We start from the raw sequence: 17,830 nt of genomic DNA on the forward strand, positions 1-17,830 counted from the left end.
CGGGGCGGCGGGAGCGCCGCTCTCCCCGCGCCGTGCCGCGCCGCGGCCGCTCCCCCGCGCTCCGGCCCTCTGCTCCGCCGTTAAAGCGCCGTGCGGCTCCCCCCGGGCCGGAGCCGGTGTTTCTCGGCAGCCTCCTCCCCGGCGGCGAGCCCGGCCCTGGCGGGACGGCTGCCTGCCCTGAGGTAGGGGTGCGATGGCCCCTTCTGTCGTGTGGGGCTTCTTGATGACCGAGTTTAACGTGGCAGTTGTGGAAGTGCCTACTCCCACTCCAGGCCTGCCTGCAAAACAACATAACTATGTTGGCGTAACTGTGTCATTTGGGCTATTAAAAAAAAATCCAAACTCCAGCTGGAGTCAGTTTGCTGGCACTGCTCTGTGCGAGGATGTGCCTGTGCCAACAGAAGAGAATATTTTTGGGCTTCCGTAGAGACTTAGAAGGTCCAACAGCTATGCTGACAGCCTATTCCTTCTCTTGGCATGCTCTGCATTAGGGGGCTCAGCCAACAGGATAGTGTAAATAGTGTGTTTCAATTTCCTCTTTCTTTGTAGCAGGATTTTCCTTAAGAGGACTGGAAATATTCCTCACCTCGCTAAATCTAGCTGCTGCTTTCCTTGCAYGGAATCTGCTTTTGCTCTCCAGGCTGCTCTGCTCTCTCCTTGCAGCCTGATGCTAGGATCATGGTTGAAAAATCCCCCCAGCTGGCTCAAAACTACTTAACAGTTCACAGCAGGACAACTTAACCAAGACAACTTAGCTTTTCCGTGCTTTGCCTTACACAAGTGCTGTGTCCATTTGAACCTGCCTGTAGAGTTTTAGTGGAGAGAAACTGATTGGTCGCCTTCATGTCTAAGCAGGGCAACAGCTGAATATTTTTGCAGGATGTGTCATGAGGTCTTTAATCGTAGCTTATTAAACTAATCTCTGAATGTTGTCCGAAGGACAGTACTTCAGCGGCACGGCGCTTCCTGCTCTGCGCTAGGGAACAGTCGCAGGGGGCTCAGGAAGAAGCCTGCCACTGTGTTCAATTCCTTGCGGCTCAGACAGGTGAAGTGCACAGTGGTGGATTATACGTATGCTACCTGGATGACAAAAATAGCATCTCTGCTCTCGAGAACTGGCTAACTTAAATACCAGAAGTGCTGCTTCCTGTGTCATATCGGAATTGCTGTGACTGGTATGCAGTGGTATGGCAATGGAGTACTGACTGGTTCAGCCTCTTCTCTTCCTTGTTGAACAGCGGGGCGGGTGCGTAATGTGCAGGTATCCCCGAGCTCTCTGAGAACGGAGATGTCTGTGAGTAGCAGGGTGCAGTTACAGTGTGTGCAGTGCTGTTTTTCACTATAGAGCACTTAGGCTCTTACCAAAGCTGCATATTTTCCTCCTCTGGCAGAGGTAAACAGTTGCGTTTGACTTGATCGGAATGGACACAGATTTGCTGTAGGGATTGCTGTGTCCAGTCCAACCGTGACTGAGCTAAAGCATTTGTCTTAGCCATTCAGCTGTGATTATAGATGTCAAACGATTGTGACCATCATCTCCTGTGGTAAGCCGTTCAAATGCTTAATTATGTTTGGTACACTGAGTTTGAACTTTATTGACCTGCTTTTTATCTGTTGTCGTTTGTTCTGCCCGTGTTTGTTATACTAAAGTGCCTCTCCGTATCGGATAGCTTGTGCTAGATGTGCGTGCTAAGGCCTGGGGTAAGAGCTCCCCTGAACTTTGGCCCTTCACTGCAGCTATTCTCCCTGGTGCTGAGAACTGTGGGGATTTTTTTATCGATAGATAGATAAAGTTAAGAAACTTTCATAATATAAGGATGGCCACACTAGGTCAGACCAAAGGCTTTCCAGACTGCCAGTCTGTTTTGTCCTTTCTGCTTATTTTGATCGTTCCCAGGATCCTATTTTGACTGCTGCTGAGCAACAGACCAATGTTCTCAGGGAGCTATCTGTGAGAACTCGGGTTTTTTCCTCACGATGGTTAACACAAACTGGAAGTGTTTTTCTCCAGCGTGCATTCCTTTTTACCTACCAACATAAAGACTTTATCTCTCTCTCCCTTTTTTTTTTTTTTTTTGGCATCATAAGAGCCTTTTACAACTGCGAACAGCTTCAGATTTTACAGTCCTGAAAATCTGTGTCCTATCCCCAAAGTATCGTGAGTAAATTGTGTTGCACATCCATTAATTTGTTCTTCCATCTAGTTTTTATGACTCTGTTGGCCAAATAATAACTAGGAATCTCTCTTCATCCATTTAGTTCGAGCTTCGTTTACTTTCTTTTAGTCCACCAGGGACTCTCCCTTTATCCCACAACAGCTGAGGTTCCACAAAAGCCTTTATGGATATACTTCTGGTAGCTTTTTGGGGAATCCTAGCATGCTGTGTTTTTTTTTAAATAAGTCACTTAACTCTAGTAGACTTCTTAGAAGTGATCTTCTTTTAAAGAAGCAGATGACTCTCTCCTAGCATGTCATAACCGGAGTATGAACCCTCTTCATTTACAAGATAACACTGGAGTAGCTTCAAAACAATTAATGCTAGGCTGGTGCCTGGTTCCAGGCTGTTTTTAAGTAGATAGTTTTAATCTCGCAGATTGGAAAAGCAGTTTTGTTATGTCTTGTAAGCTGGTGCTTTAATTAGTCTCTCTCTGCCTGGTAGCAAATGAGGAAACACACAGTAGCGTATCAAGCAGTTTTCTAATACATTGTTTTGTTGTTTAAAATAGCTGCTGCTGTTTCTCTCCCTGTTTTTCTCAGCTGGTTGCTTGAGCTACTAAAAACAAGTTGGCTCAATATGTGTGAGTAACTGCTAACTTGCCCAGAAACTGCTCCTTTATGAATGCCAGGGTAAAAACATGTGACATTGTTAATTTTTGTTTCTTTTCCTAAATCACAAGTGGTATCATCATGTCTTTTGGTATCTAGGATAGGCTAAGATGTCATGAAATATTGTGGGAACTGCCAGCGGAATTCAGAAAAACGATCTTTTATAGCTGGAAGCTCAAAGAGGCTTCAAATAAACATGTGTATTTAATTTTGTTAATGAAGTCTAGTACTTGTTTTCATGTCTGTTATCTCTTCCCTGGTAAAGGCTTATCTTCGTACGTATGTGGTGTGGTTTTTTGCTTTGTTTGTGTCTTTTTGGTTTTTTTTTTCTTCAGTGCTATGAATATCAGTATTGGGGCAATATAATCTGATACATCCGTCGGGCAGCGCTGGGATTTCGGCCTGTCCTTTGATGTGAACTGAAGCTGGTGCTGCCACCCAAAAAGCCCTCCTCTCTCCGTCTCTTTTCAGCCTTTCCTCCTCCCCCCCCCCCCYCSCCCAAGTCATTTCCCAGCGTAGTTTGTGGGGTGAGCGGGAGCCGATGAAACTGCGGCTGCAAGGACTGACTCCTGGTGATGGTGCTGCTGCAAATACCTGCTGCACTGCAGTTTTAGGTGCAAACTCGGGGACTTCCCCGTGAGCAGCTGGCAGAGGTGTTTCAGGATTCTCCCTGCCTTCCTGCTTGTCCCGGCAGGCTCTAGTGGAGGAAGCGTTCGGTAACGCACTTGACTTTCTTCTGGTAACTTGGTATTGTTGGCAGTTGTTAATACTCTGTTCTTCTGACCTTGAGCTTTTAAAGGAGCAGTTGGCATCAGTTGTTCAGCGTGATGGCAAATAAAGTTCTCTTGTCTGAGCACCTCTCCAGTAAACTTGAGTTAAACACTTGGTCTTTATTAGACGAGCATCACTCCTGTTTTTGTGCGCGTGATGGTGTGTGTGTGTGTGTCCGTCTTTAATGCCGATCAGTGTGCCTTATGCCATAAATGCAGTGTGTTGCAAAACAGCTTAGTTTGATGTCTTCCACTGCTTCCCTGCCACGGTGGGACCTGGAGTCAGTCAGTTTTCACGAGTTAGCTTTTAAATCGGTCTCGAATTTCTCCTTTTAAACTGGTCATTGGGTATGTAAGAGCGGACCTCTGTGCCAGAATCCCTTTTAAATGTTACTGGCTCAAAGCAATAGCAAAGCTTTTTGGTGTTGAACCCGTGTCTCTAATGCTGGAAGACGCAAGTGAGGAAGAAAGAGCCGTCTTGGCTCAAATCTACGATACCGGATCGGGGAGCGTGTCTGCCAAGTAGAGAGAAAATGTTCTGTTCAGGCTCCTTGGGTGTGCGTTGTGTTTTGTGGGGGTGTTCTGTTTTGTTTTGTTTTGTCTTGGTTGGTTTTGGCACCTTTTTTGCAATAGTCTCTAAAAAAAGAAAAACTACTCGTTAGCGTCTCCTGCGATGGTGTGTGCGGAGCGACTCGGTTTTGCCGAGAGCCGCGTGCCGCTGCTCGGCAGTGAGGGCAGCGCCTAGGAAATGGAGGCAGGCTCGCAGTTCTCTCCTCCCGGCGTTTGTACTGCGCGGGGCTGAAATCCCAGCTGCCTTTTTTTAGTTGCTGTATACATTTTCTGTGTAGACGCTTAGTCTAATTCTGGAGTGGCAGTGGGCCTGCCTATATGGCGAGGAGTTTGGGGGTTTGTTTTCTTTTTTCTTTTCTATTTTTTTTTTCTTTTGGTGGAGTAGCTGCCGGTTGGAAACTTGCTGTGTTCAGCGTTTGTAAAGTATTAGCTCCCTCGGCTCACTAGCTTCTTGTAAATGTGGCGTTGCTGYGACCCTTTGGTTTTAACCCCCCCGCAGCGCTACTGGCACAAAGCAGATTTTCTTTTCCACGTCTTGGCAAGAAAAGATTCAACAGCGAAACCCTCGTAGTGATTCTTGGTCGCCGTTCCCTGGAGGAGCTGCTGTATCTGGGGCGGCAGAGCTGTGCCTTTTGCAGTGTACTTTAAAGACGCTTTACTCTCGTACCGGCTTCAGTGAAGTCTACAGCTTCTGTAAGGTAGCCAGAGCTACAGGGTAGAAGAAGAGTCCAGAATGTGACTTGCACTCAACAGATCAATATTTCTTCTGCTGGAAGGTTGTTAAATCAAACTTCAAGTGTGCAGAGGATCAGGGATATAAGTATAACAGGATTTCACTAACAGTAAGTGTTTTCATTTCAAATAAATAACCACCGCTGACTGTGCAGGTAGAATTACCTTTTGCCTGCTCGTTTCTTAATATCTTTTTGGTGTCTGTTTGCAGTCCTGATTCTTCGTGGCAGGAGGCCAAAGCCTTAATAACTGTGATCCTGTGTATTCGGCTTTCAGGTTGGTAGCCCGCATCCTGCGGTGTGTACGCCTCAGCTTGGGCACGGTGGGAAGATGAAGTTCAGAGCTGGGGACGAGGTGTGAATGGGGTTTGCAGAGTTTCGGTGCTGAGCAAGGGCTGGCACGGAGGAGAACCTCTTGGAGAAGGGCTGGGCGCCAGCGTGCGTTTTCCCGGGCTGTGCATGCTAGTGCTGCCTTCCTGGCCTAAACTGATTTACTGTAGAGGAGAGTTCAGGCACGAACAAACTCCTTTCTCTGTTAAAACGTACACTAGGAAGCTTGTTAGTGCTTCGGGGCACACTTCTAGGGCAAACGGGGTCTGCATGCTGGGTGCTGGACTAACGGCGTATCTTAAAGACGTGATAGCCTAGGAGATTTTGCAAGGAAAGCGAGGTGAGAAGGACGGTTCTGTGCATAGAAATAAGCTGTTACTGAAGCGATATAAATGCTAAGGAGCACAAAAAGCTTAGAGCTAATGCGTGTGACTGAGTGGCCAGGGGTGTACGAGGGGCTCTTAGGCCGAGTGCTTATGGTTTTGGTAGAAGTTAGATAAATGTAACCCTAGATCKAAAGGACTATGGACTATTGTGGGGTGACATAAGCTTCAGCATCCGAGCCTGTTCCAGCCAGATTGTTACATTATTTTCAGACCAAGGCATAAAATTAGTGGTCGTGTCCTGGGTTTCCCATTAAAACAGTCTCTCTCTTGCTCCAAACATCAGTTTCAGCTAATCTAGGGAATTAAGCGAGGGCAGTTTTGGGGAGCACTCATATGGGATGCAAGGGGTGCTGTAAGAATGGAGGTGAAGCTAAAACTGTTACATCTGTGGTTGTGAATGACAAGCTATAACCAGTCTGCATACTATATTGGAAACAGGAGAACCAGATCATCTGGGGTTTCTGTATTTATCGCTTGTCCCAAGTGAGTCCGAATGTGATTCCTTGAAGGAGCAGAAGCATTAAGTGAAGTAGATAAAGGGAGTGTAGCGAACACCTAACAGCGAGTGGATGTGCCTGGATTGCATTCATGGAAGAGGTGATTGTATTAATATAGAGAGCATGTTTAATACCTGAACTTTCTAGTTTAAAGGTATGATTTACCCACTTTTGGTCTCAGTTCCAGGAATGTCTGCAGTAAGCTATCATAAAGATATTATCTGTTTCACCTCTTATTAAAGGAGAAACAGAAAAGAAATCCATCTTAAGTTCCTTTATTTCGCAGTAAATAGGGAGAGGAAAATACTCCAAAGAAATGTCACTGGGAAGTGTGTTAATTGGCCCTAAAGAACTAATTTCACAGCTGAAAGTCATTTTGATTCAAGCTCATGTCTGGATTTCTGAAACATTACACTGCAGATAAAAGGCAGAGCTCTGATAATCCTTCGGGGACTCTTCCTGCAGCACTCCTGCCTTGGTAATGTCTCTCGCTCGTCACCAGGATCTTCCTCAGATGTTACAGGAGCAGAGACATTCGCTCGTGCACCGTCTGCGTACGGTGGGACTGTGCTGCTGGGGATGCGCCTGACCTTGATGCTGTTGTGCCGGTGAGAGGAGACCACCCGCCAGCATCGCTGCCTTTGGGTGGAAAAAGAGCTAGTCCAGGCTCAGAAAGAGTGAAGAGGTTTGCTCTTCACTGAAATACCGTGGGACTGTGGGCCTGAGCCACCTGATCTAAGTCGGATTAAACCCGGTGATCTCCAGAGGGTCCTTCTAACCTAAATTTTTGATTCTGTGATTAGACTTGAGTAGTATTTAGGTGTCTAATTCACAGTGGGAACAAGTACCTAAATATATATATTTTTTTAAAGTTTGGCTCCTGTTGCTTTGATAAGGTTGCCTTAAATTCTAGAATTGCCTCTTAGAGATTCTTAATGATGAGTTCTTAATGTTTTCAAATGCAATAGCAATTTTATTGTATTAAATAAAAGGAGCTTGATAACAGGGGTATCTGTGTGGAACATTCCCTGCGAGACCAGTAACCTAAAAATACAGCCAGCTTAAAATGAAATGCAGGAGGGAAATCTGCACTGCTCTGTCAGATGCAGACTTTCGGCTGGCTCAGATTGAATGGTTTAATGTAAATCACATCGCCGGTGCCAGATGGTACAGGGTAGACACGCTCGTAGCTGTGAGAACTCTTGCTGGCTCTCAAAGTGATGCTCCCCAGGCAATAGTAAAGTTCGTGTCTGTTTTGAATACCGCGTTGCTCGGGCACAGCTAACACGCTCCTATCCTCCATCGGGAGAAGTCTTAAAATTCTGTCGGGGCTTTGCCTGATGCTGTTTGTTTGCAATAGAGAGGATGCCAGATGTCATAAATTTGTATTTCTTCTTCTTCCCTGCAAATGTTATCTTGCTCGGATTTGAGGACCGTACATACAGAAGCGGCAGGCAACAGTTTGGTAGCACGACTGGAGCAGTAGCTCTGAGGATACCAGACACCAAGAAATCCCGGTCGGGCTCGCTCTGCATGCGTGCAAATCTTCCGGGAAGCATCCGCTATCCATGCTTGTGCCAAACAGATGGTCTGCTCGTGTAAAATACAGCTGCTGCGCACGCATCCRCCCCTGGAATCCTGCACGGACGCTCGCGGCCCGAGGCGGAGGCAYGTGAGCCGACGAGTCGAGGCAGGGCTCGCTCGCGTGCCCTCTGCGCGGAGCAGCCCGGCTTAGCGTCGCTGCAGCTCCTCGGGTCTGGCCCGTGCGCGGCATCTACTCGCTCTGGGAGAACTTAATCTTTATCTGCTGTCGTGTCATCGAAGAAAATCCTCCTTACTAATCTAGCCGGCGTGTGCTTGGAGAAAACACTTTGAGGTCTGGAAAGTGAAAATCTTCAGCCCTAATAAATAAGGGTCTGCGCCCCAGGCTGATCGAGGTGCCTGTGATAACGAGGTGGGTCATGACGTGTGTGGCGGGATAGCATCTCCTGAAATGTAGGCTCACCTTACAAAAATCCGCTAGTCTGCCAATACTTTGTTTTTCTTTACTGTTTCGTGCAGCTTTGCTTCTTTCTGTTCAGGATGAATTGATTTTAAATTAGCATTTAAACTGGAAAGCAGAAAATTTTAATGGATTTCAATCTACTTTTGTTTTTTTGCAAGTGAAGAAAAGATTCCTTCTCTTGGGTTTGTGCCAACATGAAATTTATTTGAAGCCAATACATCCCTTACCTGAAGTTATGTGTGGATATGGTTCTAGTTAATCTTTGTTTAGCATAAGCAATTTTAAGTCTTAAATTACCTTGCTCTTATTCTGCCAGGAAATGCAGTGATACTTGTTACTAGATGACAAAATTTATCTGTGGGGTTTTTGTGATCTTATCTGAATAGAATTTGAAGTCCACGTAAAAATTCATTGAAAAACAACAGCTTATTGTTCTTCATTGCTCAAATCCAAAAACTAATTAATGTAGGATGCGCAAGGCAAAAGCTTTGTTCAAACATGCCCAGTAGTGTTAAATAAAGGAAATCTCAACCTGCTGAATCACTTGGCCAGGTTTTGAAGGCATGGAAGTGCCTGAGGGTTTTTTCAAAAACATTTAAGCGGCTTTCTGCCAAATTATGATAAGCGTCAGGCTTATCTTGCATTGGAGCACCCTGTTGGGTTAAGAATACTGATCTGCCTGGATACCTAAATTTCTCTAGAAAAATGGTATCGTGTCGATTCTGTTTATCCCACCTTTTACACAAGGCTTCTAAGAGCAGGAGATTTTCTTTCCCTCTTTAGGAAAAACCTGAATTGAGAGTGGGGGGTTTTGTTTTGGTTTGTGTTTTTTTTAGCTGTAAATCATTTAGTTCAAGTAAAGAAACTGTTTTCTCTGCACCTGCTAGTGAACCTAAACTCAGAATAGCACCTACCCTCGCAGAGGAGAAACTGGAAGTACTAGCGGTAGAAATATCTCGGTATATGAACTCTGTGCAAAGTGAACACTGACATTTGGATGGAGTTCTTGTTGTCACTGTAGCTGATGAAGAAAGCTAAAGGCTTCTGCGATTTTGGGAATTTTAATTGTTCATTAAAACTAGGGCTCGTTGATGCAAAATATTTGATGTTTTTAAGCAGTAAGTTTAGGCCTTACAACATGTTTTCAATTTCAAATTATATGTTAAACTGGCTTATTCTTTTAGTAATATACTTACTGTTTTTAAGCCATCCTGCTTCCATTGCTGCCCTGTTCTGCTCCGTTACCGTATGTTGAGCCCGAACTCGGTTGCAATGGTCAGCTGCTATTTCTGCTCTCCTGCAGCTCTCCCGCAGGAAGGTCACGGGGTTTCTCCAGTGAGAGAATTCATTCGTAGACATAAAGTGCTGGTTAACTGAGCGAGCTGCTTATCCCTTTTCACAAGCAGGTGTGGTCACCGTGCCTAGTTGGGTAGCGGGACTGTAGATCATGTTAACCGTGCCAGTTCCTAGAACATCACGTGGACAAAAGGCTCCGAAGCCTGAGATGAAGATATTAAATAAGTAATTTTACCTTGGGTTTTCAAAAGTGGCTTTGGACCTGCTTCAGTTAAGTGCACGTGGTTGGAGCTTATGTTTTTCTTCACAGCAATCACCGCTTTTCTTTCAAAGGTCAGAAAATTTGCTGTATGTCAGAGCGTTGCAGCAGCGAACGGAATGATGCTACCTCTAAACGTAGAGGCATTTTTAAGGTCCGTTCAGTCGTAGGGTTGTATTTAACACTGATACTTGTTTTCTTCTTATTTATTTCTTCTTCCAAATACATCTCTTGTCCGGTCAGTCCCAGCTGACTCCAAAAGCGATATTTAAAAAGGGAGCTTCCCTTGGCCTAGTCTGCCCTCACGATTACGCCCTGTCAACTCGCAGGCCGGAGCTTTGCCAGCAAGCACAGATTAGGTTTTATTTTTATTCAAGTGTTTTGCTGCTGTAATTGTGCTATCGTTGTGACCTCAAGTTCTCCCTAAGGGGAGAAAAGAAAGGAGAGGTTTAAGAATAAATCCTGGTAGCGGCTACGATCACTTTACTAGAGATGCGCAATATAGGCAGAAATGGGTTCGTATAGCATATCTCATCTCCCTGTGAAGTGCCTCATTATAACTGTGCTTATTTTCTGCTTGTCAGGAAAACTTGAGACTTTTCTATGGGTCGTAAGCTTTTATACGTGCTGGTGTCCCGCTCGCATTTGCTTTGGTCTCGTCTGCTCCGTTTTCAGCTATCACTATCTTTCTAATAAACTCTGCTCTTTCGTGCACAGTTTCAGCCTCGTACCTGTTTTGCAAGGTTAACCGAAACCCCCAAGTATGGAGGGGGTGGAAGTTTGGGAGGATTAATGGGCTGTCACGTACAACTAACGTGGAAATTAGCTTACATTAGCTAAATAACATGTGACTGAAAGTGCATATAAAGACAACTTTAGCTTTGGTAAAGCTGCGTCTGCTCGAAAGGAAGCCAGATGAGGCAAAGCGCTGCTGTGGGTATCATGCACAGGGAACCGCAGAGCATCTGTTTGATGCAACCAGGAGGAAAGGCATTAGAGTGGTACCGCTTGCTGGTTTTGATGGTAATTTCAGTATTTTCACCATACGAAGGCAATGGGTTCCACTTCCTGCTTTCCCTTCCCGTCTTTGTGTTTGGCAGCGGCTCTGGCACTCGTTGGACCTTTCCACGAGCCACTAACTCACTGAAATGGCAGAAAACAGCCCAAAAACGATGATGTCCCTCTCGGTTGGCAGCAAGCAGTTAGACAGGTGAAGACGTGTTTGGCCACGGTGCTCGCTGAGGCAGTGAACCCTGCTGCCAGCTGGGCTCAGCGAAGCTGCTCACGTCTCATCGTGTCTCCTGATGCTTCAGTCGTCTTGTCCTTCGGTCCAATTCTGATAAAGCAGAATTACCAAAAACCGATTGCCTAACACATTTGAGCTGACCCAGCTGGGCCTAAAGGCTGGCTGAGCAGTGGCACGGAGGGAGCATTGCTGTGCGGTGCCAGAGCTGGTCTTCCATGAGGTGTCCTGGGGTGCACAGCAGATCACACAGCATTGATATCCTACGTTCCTCCTGCCTGTTTTGGTAAGCTCGCCCTGTCCCGTGCGTACGTGAGCACTCTCTAAATGTTACTGCAGAGCTCTCCTGGGAGTTGAGCCTTGTCCTTGCTGCGTAGGGAAGTGCTGCTGGAAGCCTCGGCAGCAGAGCTCATATCTGGCGCAGGCAGGGCTCTGGGTTTGAGCCCAGGTGGCCGTTGCTTCCTCCAAAGCCATGTTCTGGGCACCTCCTTCTCATTAGCTGGCTCTTCTTGTGACTTAGCTTAAGTGGCTTTCATCTGTTAGCAATCATTCTTCCTGTGCGTTTCAATTCCTCATTTTTAGCTGCTAGTAAAAAGTAGATGTCCTCCTTCCCTGCAGTTACCTACTGCAATCTTTTCCAGTTTCTTGAGGGCTATGTGTAAACCCAACCTAGTTTCAGGTGTTTCTGAGAGGGAAGGGGACCTAGCTTTTGTGTCACCTGCAGGCCACAGGGACCACCAGATGCAGAAGGACGAGGATCATTTAGCTTGCCTGCGATGGCAGCCAGTAGGTGCTTCAGATGAGGCATAATGACCACCATAATTGCGAAACACGAGCTATCACAGCTGATCCTCAGCTTGTGTGTGAGGATTTGAAGTTCCTCTCAGTCATTAGTCTAAGTGGCGTCGCTCCTGTGTCATTGCCGCTTGTACACAATTAATCTCTTAACCTTCTCCTTTTTATTCCCTTCAGTAAGTTGTTGCAAATCTGGGGAGTGCAGAAGCTTTTTCTGATAAGGTGCCGTCTTTAATTCCCGTTGCCCTCCCTTCTCCCAGCGCAGGTAGTGTGAATAACCCTTCTCTGCTGCTTTTCGCTGCTGTATTTTCTCATGATTGGTAGTAACATGCATCATGCATTTCACTCTCTGCTGAGTGCCAGCTTGCTAGCTGCTGTGCAAGCCGACAGGGCTGTAGGCCGCTTCAGTAATTACTCTTTAAACTAGTTGTAAAGTGCACAAAGTGCCTGAAATATAATTATTTTTTCTGACTTTTTATAAAAGGGTGTCGAATGAGCGTATGCAGTCTGGTCCCTTTTCTGGTCTAGTACTTTCTATGTTTAAAAAATCCCTGTGTACTTGTTTTGTGTGTGTTCTCATAAATACCCATCACTGAAGATGGACCGACCAAAGGTCTCTTGAATTTTGCAGTTCTTCAGAGGCATTTTATGTTGGATACCCTTAGGGGACAGTTTGTTTCTAGATTTGTGAGTATGGGTGATTAGTTTCTTAAAACATTATTAAACGTTTTTGCTAGAAGCCAATATACTGGTAGGTGATAGTTTTGAAAATAGAGGCTTCTGGGGGTTCAAAAGTTAGTGAGCTGCCACAAAACCCGTGTTCTCAAAGTCTTGGCTGCTCAGACCTTTTCTTCCTCCAAATCTACTAATTTGTCCATACAAATATTAGTGATTGAAAAATGAGTGAAAAGTCTCATGTGCTAAATACATGCTTTTAATGTCTAAATGGCCACAGTATCTCTTTTTTTTTTTTAACTCTGTCATTCACTTCCGTTAATGAACATTCCTGAATTCCAGGAACATACCGCACAGCTGCGGAGTGCCACAGCAAGACCAACCTCCAAATCCCGGAGCAGCTTTCTGTCTTAGTAATTGGACCTTTGTAAGAAGATTTGATGAAATTGCAGAAACTGTTCTGTCTTTGGAACAAAACATTCCCTCCTGAGATAACGCTCAGCTTAAATCAGTTGCAGGTCGTCTTTGGCTTTGATGAATGTTGGTACGCCTCACTCAAGCCTGCCACAAAAATCAAATCCTAGCTTGCATCCATCTTTCCCCTAGAGCTTCCTATTCTCCACCATGTCTTAACTATTTGGTCTTAAGCCTTTTGATAACTTCTCATTCTTCCTGTCTATTATAAACTGCAGACATCAAGCTTCGTCTAAAACACCATCTCGAATCCCCGCAGCTTTTAGCAAGCGATTTTGTGCTTCTGCCCTGCTTTTCTCTTGCAGGCAGACAGGCAGGTGGGTGGTTCTCCTCGGGGCACTTCCATAAAGCGCCTCCTGCACAGTGGCTCCGGGACAGGCTCAGGAGGCTTCTAGTGAGCTGGGATTTGGATTTGGATTTCTTCTGTTCTACTGCGTTCTTGAAAATCCCTGCCTTCCTACCAGCCTTCGAGGGTGCTCTGTGCCTCTGGCAGGCTGGTTTCAGAAGTTTGGCAGCTGCGGGCTGCTGGTTTCTGCCGGGGATTTGGGTGGCAGCATAGCAAGAACGCCAAGCTGCTGCTTCTCGGCGTAACACGAACGGGTGCTGAGCTGCTGCTTGGCCTCAAGGGCCTTTGATATATGTCTCAAAGAAGGCTTCGGAAGCAGATAACCTTGGTGTTTTCAGATTCTGCTTTGAATAGGCAGACAAAAATATTTCTCATAGCGATCAGCAAAGCTCTGGGAAATCTCTGGATCGCTTATGCAGGCAAACTACTTCACAACCTCACGAGTTGCTTTCAGACTCGGCACGTGCAAACAGGGTGATTGGGAAAGGCTCCTGTTCAGGACTTCGGCTCTGCTAATTACGGCGTGCCACAGGGATGCGAGAAGTGCCAGGACTTCGGTCTTGAATGTTGGTCTGAATATTTGCGAAGAGCCGGAAGCGGGTCTGCCACCCGAATACGAAGAAAGTTAACTTGCCCGGAATATCTTCTCTCCCAGTCATCGCGGTTACTAGTTTTCTGCCTTTGTTTCTTTGGCAGCAGTGATACCTTGCTGGTAACGAAGTCGCACAGACCTGCTCTCCTGAACCCCTGTGGCAGGGCACACAGGTGTCCTAAGTTTGCTTTAAATGCAAATTAAATGCAATTTAAATGCAAGAGCATCCCTCTCTGGGCACACAGCAGAAAGTGGATGGAGTGAGTCCCTGCTAACATGCCCAGTGCTGGGGAAGGGGTGTCTGAATTTGGGGAGGAAGAGGAATTACTAGTTCAAGAAGCCACTCAAATATAAACATGGACATGCAATTTGGTGGAGGGGGAGGAAAGCTAGCTTGAGCTACAGGATAACGCGTAATGCTCTTCTAGCTCTTTGAGAATATAAAGTGTTAGATAAACGTGAACTAATCCGTGCAAGAATGGGTGTCCCGTGCTAAGGTGGCCCTTAGAAGCCCCTGGCCCTTCTTTGTCCACTCGGTAGCAATGAATATGGCTCTGTTACAGTTGTCTCATCTATCTCTCATTTATTAATGCCCAGAGTATTTTAAATATTTGAGTAAGGGTGTTGACTTACAGGACCCTTAAATGTTTCAAAGATAATAAAAGTTATGAGAAGGGAGAATACCGCCATTGCAAACCTGAATGCGGAGCGCTGCCTGCAAACGAAACGATGTGAAGCTTGGAGCTTCGCCATGGCCAAAGCTGATCTAGCTGCACGTTCCTGCTCCTTCCTCCCTCCTCTAAGCCAGCCTCGGGCTCACCCTGGCCTTTGCTGAGGGACCGGGGGTGCCGGCGGTGAGGGTGGCTTAGCTGCCTCGTGGGCCCCCGCAGCTGGCAGCCTGGCCAGCCCCCCGTGTGGAGGCTGCACACGAACTTGGCCTCCCTTTGGGATCCTCCAGGGGAAAGCTGGAACGTGCCGGAAGGTCTTCGGAGTCCTGGTGGTGGAGGGTGCCCTTGCTGGCCTGGCTGCTCCCGGTTTAGCGGGTACGAATTCAGAACTCGAGCCTCAGAGGGGCTGAACCAATTCTAGCAGTGTAAAATTAGTCTTAAAAGCACCAAGGACTACTTTTTTTTTTCTCTCTCTCTTTTCTTTTCTTTTTTGAGGGATTCAGGTGCTTAAGTCCTTCTGAAACCAGCACTTGGAATGATTGTAAAGGCTCCAAGCTGCTCAGTAAATATGCAACAACAATCCTAGAACAGACTGTTTAGTAGCTATGATTCCTTAAGTACATCTTTGGAGGAGATCAAGCGATCCATGTCAATATATAGATTCCTTCAGATGCTCTCCAGAATGACATATTTAAGGACCAATCGCTGGAATGATACCTATGCCTGAGAAAGTCCTCTTGCTTGAAGAAGCCCACCTTATTTCATCTTTTTCAAGAGCTACGGGAAAACTTCCTTGGAGCTCCTGCCTACTAAAGCATTTTGCCGTTCCTTTTGCCGGGAGGGCAGAAGGGCCGACAAAGGTTTCTCTTGGATAATAGTGAATATTAACTCTGTCCTTCCTTCTCCTGATGCGTCGGCTATTTTGGCTTGTTCCAAGTTGCGAGCAAACCAGCAGCAGAGCTCCTGCTTCTCGCCCTAGGAGATCAGCATGGGGGGCTTACGCCGCTGTCAGGGCGGATGGATGGGTGGGAGCACCCTATCCGTGGAAGGGCATCGCACAGCAGGTGCTGCAAGGAGAGCGCTTGAGTCGAGGCTGAGCGTTGCTCTCGTTAGCAGAGCTGACAGCCTCCTTTTCAGCATCGGTGCTGAAGGACCTGGCATCCAGGGGCGCTCTCGTTTCTGAATATTACCGTGTTAACTGGTAGTTGCTTTCAAGAGGGTCGCAGACAAAAGCTAGCTTACGGTACCTTCTTGACTCGGGCTTTGGGGATGGAACATGGATTTTATGGTCTAACCTGTTTTTTCTTAGTGGCATTGTGGAAGCAGATGTTCCCAAATTGTTAGGGGAGCAATTGGCACGCTCTGTTCTGCGTGCTGTCAAAGCAGATCAAGCTCAAATCGTTGCTGTGCCGGTTCGTTTTGTGCCTCTTTGCTGGTTAGAGGGAGCGTTATGAAGCTAACGCAGCTTTTGCACTGAAATCGCTTGAATGGCCCATCCAGCCCAGTGGGAGTGCGTTTAAATCTGTTTGTCAGGCTACAGCTACGGTGTGCGCGTGTGAATACTGAGTGGCAGCTGGTGGGGCGGGTCTGGACCTCCCTGTGAGAAGTGCAGTGATGTTCAGTGAGCTGAGCTTGTGCCAGCCCTGATCCTGCAGGCAGCAGGGCTCCGGCTTGCTGCTCAGGTTAGTTTTGCTGGGTTTTGCTTCAGCCCTCTTGAAAACTTTCTTGTATCGGAAAGAACAATTTGCTCGATGCCCAGAATCCCCCTTGGTGTTTCATCCTTCCTAACGTACCTTCTTCTCTTGCAGGCGTGAATGACAGAGGAGGTGCCCCCGACTGCGCTTACTGACGTAAACCTGCGTCTTCTCTGCCACGATGACATAGACACAGTGAAACAGCTCTGTGGCGACTGGTTCCCGATAGAGTACGTTACAGATTTGGGGTGCGGGAGGGAGGGGGAGCTAGGCACGGTGGTGGTGCCCCCGTGAACGGCCTGTTACTGCCTCTCCTGCAGAACCCTAAAGTCATCAGAATGTTTCTGCCTGCAGATTTTGGCAGACGAATGGGCTTTGTAATTAAGGGGGTGGATCTGCTATTTGGGAAGGACTGCGGGAGAGAGGAATGGGATCATACCTTCGGGAAAGATGACAGTGTCCCTGTGTTTGTGGAAGAAAACTGTGTTCTTGAGTGTGTGCAAAGAAAGCACTCTCAGAGCCGACCCAAACCAACAACGAGCTGACTGTTCCCAAGGGACAGTCGTTCCGAGTGTCCCAGGAGGAAGGCAGACAGTGTTTGCCTGTGTTCTTGGGGTTGCTGTTGCTCCCCAAGCACAGTGCTGTTCAGCCAGATTTAAGCCTCAAACTGAAGTTTGTGCAAGACGAGAACAGGGAGTTTAGCTGAACGGACTGCGTGTGAGCAGCGTCTAACCGATACTGTGCTTCCAGGCGCCCTGGACGGTTGGGTTTGTCCTGTCCCGTACTGAACCTGGGTGTTGCACAGTTCCTGGGCTCTGAAGAGCATTAGTTGCAGGACATGCTTGGCTCTCCTCAGCTTGGTGTCTTGTTTTCACCCTCTGAAATGGGCTGTTGTTGAGACCAAACCTCTGGACAGAGGAATCTTGTACCAAACAAACAAGTATCAAAGGCAGGCCGGTTCTTTTTCATTTAAAAAATATTCCTGTTTCTCCATTCCCTCAGTTAGCATAAAGACTTTTTGTGCTAGCGTCTTCTGTAGGCGTAACGGAAAGGTGTCTCCTGCTTTAAGCCCCCTGTGATGTCTCCTGCTTCGCTGGACCCAGTTCATTTGCGTTTTTACCTTTTGATTTTTGTCCTACAGCAGACCTCATGTAGTGGTGGTGTGGGGGGGGGGGGGCAATATAAGCCCCTGTGTAGGTGAAGTGGTACACAATATACCTTTCTCTTACTCCTTTGAGGCTGCTGACAGTGCTATTGAACGAAACAGCGCTGCCTTTCCCTTCTCCCTGGCTGGCTGTTGTCCTTCCTGTCTGTCAGCGCGAGTATTTGTACAGCTGCATGGAAAAAAACAGTCTAGAGGCTTGATCTGGATGAAAGCTAAGTGCAGTCTGTCCCGGGTCAGTTCCTCAGGCCCCATTCGGTAAATGTTTGTGCCACAAGCACAGGGATGAGGAGCTTCTCTGGGGGACTGTGAGAGCTTTTGGGCTTCAAGCATCCAGGGAAACTGCAGCCTTAGACTTAAGGGTTTTTTTTTCTTTAGCTTTGTTGAGTAGGTTTATAGAGAATTTTAGCAGACTATAATTAAAATTGTATGAAGCTTAACAAACCAGCAGAAGCATTCATAGCTTTTTGAATTTGCAGGTTTTTTTTTTTTTTTTTTTTTTTTTTTTTT

The 17,830-nt window shown here is 46.7% G+C and overlaps 1 protein-coding gene across 8 annotated transcripts in view; it reads left to right on the forward strand.

The window, feature by feature from the left end:
• The first annotated feature begins 4,688 nt into the window (after positions 1-4,688).
• Positions 4,689-17,830, forward strand: part of NAA60 (N(alpha)-acetyltransferase 60, NatF catalytic subunit) — a 23,393-nt gene continuing 10,251 nt past the window's right edge. Inside the window, exons 1-6 of one of the 8 annotated variants that reach the window (XM_026065271.1) lie at positions 4,689-5,009; positions 5,111-5,175; positions 6,053-6,211; positions 6,532-6,719; positions 7,543-8,065; positions 16,273-16,388. In XM_026065271.1, the coding sequence (XP_025921056.1) occupies positions 16,279-16,388 (110 nt within the window). In that variant the 5' untranslated portion in view covers positions 4,689-5,009; positions 5,111-5,175; positions 6,053-6,211; ... (1 more) ...; positions 7,543-8,065; positions 16,273-16,278. Of the gene's footprint in view, positions 5,010-5,110; positions 5,176-6,052; positions 6,212-6,531; positions 8,066-10,848; positions 11,201-11,956; positions 11,975-12,813; positions 12,929-15,793; positions 16,147-16,272; positions 16,389-17,830 lie in introns of those variants that run through there. The other 7 variants (XM_026065273.1, XM_026065267.1, XM_026065268.1 and 4 more) reach the window with 7 other exon arrangements.

This window comes from Apteryx rowi, unplaced genomic scaffold (genome assembly GCF_003343035.1).
Source record: "Apteryx rowi isolate R43461 unplaced genomic scaffold, aptRow1 scaffold_225, whole genome shotgun sequence".
In the NCBI taxonomy this organism is placed as follows: domain Eukaryota; kingdom Metazoa; phylum Chordata; class Aves; order Apterygiformes; family Apterygidae; genus Apteryx; species Apteryx rowi.